General features: G+C 35.9%; 1 protein-coding gene across 1 annotated transcript; it reads left to right on the top strand.

Moving 5' to 3' along the window:
• Window positions 1-478: 478 nt before the first annotated feature.
• LOC107552044 (NACHT, LRR and PYD domains-containing protein 9A) lies at window positions 479-4,894 on the top strand. The gene is made up of 2 exons (XM_016233847.1): window positions 479-643; window positions 4,705-4,894. Exons 1-2 carry the CDS (start codon window positions 543-545, stop codon window positions 4,892-4,894), a joined length of 291 nt encoding a protein of 96 aa, XP_016089333.1. The 5' UTR covers window positions 479-542.
• The last annotated feature ends 636 nt before the right edge of the window (window positions 4,895-5,530 follow it).

The raw sequence follows: 5,530 nt of genomic DNA, 5'->3' as shown, positions 1-5,530 counted from the left end.
TTTACGTAATAAATAGCCTAATAGTATAGCCGCCAAATGTTACATTTCACATATGTAAAAATTTGTATTTGTGCTGAACGAGACATTTCAGTTTCACCTTTGCTTTATTCATTTTTGTCTTGACTTTTAGCATGTTGTTTATAACGAATAGCATTATAATATGTTTTATTATATAAATCTATATAATTTTACTGCTACTTAAATTACCAGTATAAATTAAAGGATCAGCGACTAGTCGACGTCAAGCTTAAAGCGTCATGGCAGAGCATTAAAGACGACTAATCTGTGCAACCCCAAGTTCACTCAAAAGTTAAAATCCTGTCATTTATTCACCCTCATGTTGTTCCAAAACTATTAGACTTTATCTAATCTTCAGAGCAAAACTGTTTTGAGCAAAACAAAAACGTTTTTTGTCTATCCATGGTAATCATCATCTCCTCAATACTGAACCATATTTTATCTTGTGTTATAGACTTTCTTGGTGTAATCTCACTGGTCGGTTCTGTGAAAGTTTGTCTTCATCTCTACAATCATCAAACTCAATGAGAGAGCTGGACATGAGCAACAATAATCTGCAGGATTCAGGAGTGAAGTTCCTGTCTGAGGCACTGAAGAGTTCAAACTGTCAACTCAACATACTAAGGTACGAAAAACAGATAAAGGTTCACTTGGTTATGAAATTAAAGATGCCCTCTTTGTATTTGTTCCAGCCTGTTATTATAAGGAATTATAAGGAAAGAAATATTTGACAAATGAGTTCACTTAAAATAGTGGATAATCCTGCTTTAATACACTGCTCTCTGGAATAGAATCCTGATAACGAGCAGAAACTGATATCAGATTCCTCATCAAGGTAACTCAAGCTGACAATACTTTTATATGTCTCTTGTATGATCGCTCTCTCATGATTCATTCAAGAGGCCTGCAAATGGTGCTATCGTGCTGTCTCAGTTATGGATTGTTTTGAAAATGAAATCAGAGGAAGTTAGTACAAATGTGACCCATGCTGGCAAAAGGAGTTGGAATGCACACAGGCTAATTTTGAGCTACAGGCAAAAAAAAAAAAGGTCGAATTTTGGTCGAATTTGTAGGCAATGAAAGGCTCATTATTGTGATTTAAATGGTTTATTAATAAACGTGAGATTAATGCTTAAAATGAACGACTACTAATCGACCAGAAAAATCTTTGGTCGAGGGCAGCCCTAATATAACAGTTTTAACACACTGTAAAAGCGAACAGTAAAATGAATTAAATTAAATGAGTTAATTTCACTCAAATAATAATGAAAGTTCATTGTACTTAAATGAAAGACGTTCTGTAAACTCAAAATATTGTTGTAGTAAGCTGAACTTAAAATGATTGATTTTTCTAGTTCCCAGCATGCTTTGCATTCGACAACAAGGAAAATAAATGTCGAAGTGTTATTTTCTGTGTTTTTGCACAAGATTAACATAGAGAGACATAAGTTAGTACTTAAATGCTGTGTTATGTTAGGATTTACATAGGTTTCTGTTTTGCTGGTTTTGTAGTGTTACCGTTGTGGTGAAGAGTAGAGCTTGTTGTTTGACTATTTACATGCAAGTGCAAAATGAGAATCTTTTTGATAACTACATTAGCATGTGTTAGTGTGCTGTTGCTAACTAGCACTTAACTATAAAGGTCTGAATGAATGTCATGCTTATGGAAGCAAGCTGTATATAATTTTCGTCGTGATGATTGGGGTGGGATCATGGAAGCGAGGCTTGGTTTGGCTCCCATGGTGCCCCACTTGTCATAAAAATTTTAACCTCTACTAGCTTAAAACATTTGAGTTCATTTACTCAAATGTTTTGAGGCAATACGCTTCCTCAGATGTTTTGAGTATTCTTAACTAATCAGGTTTTACAATATATGTTATGATTATTTGCACCATGTGGTGTTGTTTTGGAGCTTGTTTTAATCATAAAAATCTGCTGTAAGTGTATGATATGCTACTTTATTCTGTTTATGTGTCAAGGAGTAATAAATGATTTTGTTATTTATGAAAATTGAATATTGTTACTTACAGTGGATGATTGTGATTATATGAACATTTCCAACATTATGGTACATGACTACCCTATCTCTATGAAGCTTTGCCTTTCCACTTGATTAATATTATTATATGTAATACATTGTAAAGTGGAAGCATCACAGATAAGCGCTATGTCAAATGTTTGTGAATGTGAATGAGTATGTGCATGTATGCACACACACTCACACAAACCACAGCAGCACAAACTGTGGTTGCCAGCTTAATAATTACACCATGTCTAAAGTGAATTGTGTTTGTATGTGTGCTGTTGTTTTGTTACATGCTGTATATTTAATTTTGGTTTAATTGAAGGGTTAATTCCACTGATCTACAGATGACTGGATTTTTATTATAGAATTCAAAATAGCCAGCAGACAGTAAAGCCACAGGAGGTGTACAGGCAGTCATATTGCTATTCCCAAATAAGTTCCCAAATAAAACAATATAGTATAAAGTAACTTAATTACATAGTCACAGTGAATAGCTGAACAAAGCTAATTAAGTTATGTGTGCATACCTTACAAAGCATAAATATATACGTATTTCAGACATTTCAGTATGAGCACTTTGACGTATGAGATGTCTCTTCTGTCTGTTGCACTGATCTGACATTTGCTCCTAATGGAGATCAACATAACTTCCTCACACTTTCAATAAGCTCAAAACTTAAATAACCATTTGCTTTCTTAGTTTGTTTGCTTTGTAAGAATGTACTGGAAGACTTCAAATATAAAAATAATGGCTTGATAGGTAATGTTTACTTATTTCATTAGGATAATTTCTTATTAATTGAATATAATGTGTTGGAATACCAGTGTCACGATACTGCTACTGTGGAGGAGACGAAGCAGCGTGGAGACTAAGGAGATTCAGAGTTCATCACAGTCTTTATTAAATCCAAATAAAGACACACATGGAACGGGCAGGAACACACACGTAGCAATGGGGTTAGACATACAATACCAGACACTAGACATGGAAAGACACAGGGCTTAAGTAATGGGACTAAATCAAGGAAATTAATGGGAACCAGCTGAAACAAATGAACATAATTGACATGAGGGAGAAACTAGATAATGGGGAGAACATGGGGAGAAAATCACAAGACACAGGAACACGGGACTGACATTACTCCCCCCTCCCGGAAGGTGTGTCCACGTGCCACACCACACTCACACAAACCACAGCAGCACAAACTGTGGTTGCCAGCTTAATAATTACACCATGTCTAAAGTGAATTGTGTTTGTATGTGTGCTGTTGTTTTGTTACATGCTGTATATTTAATTTTGGTTTAATTGAAGGGTTAATTCCACTGATCTACAGATGACTGGATTTTTATTATAGAATTCAAAATAGCCAGCAGACAGTAAAGCCACAGGAGGTGTACAGGCAGTCATATTGCTATTCCCAAATAAGTTCCCAAATAAAACAATATAGTATAAAGTAACTTAATTACATAGTCACAGTGAATAGCTGAACAAAGCTAATTAAGTTATGTGTGCATACCTTACAAAGCATAAATATATACGTATTTCAGACATTTCAGTATGAGCACTTTGACGTATGAGATGTCTCTTCTGTCTGTTGCACTGATCTGACATTTGCTCCTAATGGAGATCAACATAACTTCCTCACACTTTCAATAAGCTCAAAACTTAAATAACCATTTGCTTTCTTAGTTTGTTTGCTTTGTAAGAATGTACTGGAAGACTTCAAATATAAAAATAATGGCTTGATAAGTAATGTTTACTTATTTCATTAGGATCATTTCTTATTAATTGAATATAATGTGTTGGAATACCAGTGTCACTATACTGCTACTGTGGAGGAGATGAAGCAGCGCGGAGACTAAGGAGATTCAGAGTTCATCACAGTCTTTATTAAATCCAAATAAAGACACACATGGAACGGGCAGGAACACACACGTAGCAATGGGGTTAGACATACAATACCAGACACTAGACATGGAAAGACACAGGGCTTAAGTAATGGGACTAAATCAAGGAAATTAATGGGAACCAGCTGAAACAAATGAACATAATTGACATGAGGGAGAAACTAGATAATGGGGAGAACATGGGGAGAAAATCACAAGACACAGGAACACGGGACTGACATTACTCCCCCCTCCCGGAAGGTGTGTCCACGTGCCACACAACATCCAACGGGGAGGGGGGGAGAGGGGGTGGGTGCTCTGGAGGCAGGTCACTGAAATCAAACATTTTTGGAAACTCCTGCCAGGGTGAAGATTTTCAAAAAACTCCGGTTGCAGTGTTATCATGTAGACAGCGAAACCGGAGTTTTTGGCTTGTGACGTCGGCGCCTGCGCTGTTATCTTCGCCTACTGGAAATGTTTTCAGGCTTCTGATTGACCAACATGGCTTTACGGTTGAGATTATATCACCACCTGTTGGTTTGGCATGCTATTGACAGTGGTTCATAGCATGCGTTTGCATTTTCATGTGGACAGAGATTTTTTTTAAAATGGAAGTCCGAAAAAACTTTATAAAAATACCCGTGTACGTGTGGACATGGCCTTAGTGTTGTTTAGTGTTTAAGTGGTCAGTCAATATTCATTGTTCACATCCTGATGAAAAATATTTGTCATGTGATCTTAAAACACATTTAATCTATAATCATGTGTTATAGATTTGCTGGCTGTAATCTCACTGATCAGTGCTGTACAAGTTTGTCTTCATCTCTACAATCATCAAACTCACTGAGAGAGCTGGACCTGAGTAACAATAACCTGCAGGATTCAGGAGTGAAGCTGCTCTCTGATGGACTGAAGTGTTCACACTGTCAACTCAACATACTGAGGTTTGTGATTTTCAGTTAAATGTAACTTAATTGGCCAACATGGTGTTACGGTTGAGATTATATCGCCACCCGTTGGTTTGGCATGCTCTTGACAGTACATTGTTTTTGATGATAGAACTGCTTGTGGTTTCAACAAACCCATCACTTTATCAAAATTTCACCATCCAGTTAGGCTCATCAACCATAACTTTAATCTTTAATGAGCCTAAAAGAACGCATGTCACACCTCTGTTCATCAATTTGCATTGGCTACAGTAGCTGCTCGTATAAAATTCAAGGCATTCATGTTTGCCTACAAAACCACCACTGGCTCTGCACCCATTTACCTAGATTCATTACTTCAGAGTTATGTGCCCTCTAGAAGGTGGAATTGACCTGCCCAAATCAATCCGAGCAGCTGAGTCCTTAGCCATCTTCAAGAAACGACTAAAAACACATCGGGTTCACCTTTATTTGATCCTCTAACTCTAGAATTTCTATTCTATTTTAATTCTACTTTACCTATATTTATCTTCTTTTTTTATAAAAAAATAAAATAAAAAAACACTAGCTTTCTATTTTTTCTGTTCTATCTACTTATTTTTCTTTGTGTGTGTGTGTGTATAATATATATATATATATATATATATATATATATATATATATATATATATAT

The sequence above is a fragment of the Sinocyclocheilus grahami genome, unplaced genomic scaffold, assembly GCF_001515645.1.
Source record: "Sinocyclocheilus grahami isolate Dianchi unplaced genomic scaffold, SAMN03320097.WGS_v1.1 scaffold440.1, whole genome shotgun sequence".
NCBI classification, from domain to species: domain Eukaryota; kingdom Metazoa; phylum Chordata; class Actinopteri; order Cypriniformes; family Cyprinidae; genus Sinocyclocheilus; species Sinocyclocheilus grahami.
Note: the sequence above shows the minus strand (reverse complement) of the source record. Positions and strands in the feature narration are given on the sequence as shown.

Bases quoted from the DNA above. Each gene is read 5' to 3' on its own strand.
- LOC107552044 (XM_016233847.1), top strand. From the start codon at position 543: ATGAGAGAGCTGGACATGAGCAACAATAATCTGCAGGATTCAGGAGTG. The intron at 644-4,704 runs GTACGAAAAACA...CATGTGTTATAG, and splicing joins TGTCAACTCAACATACTAAG to ATTTGCTGGCTGTAATCTCA.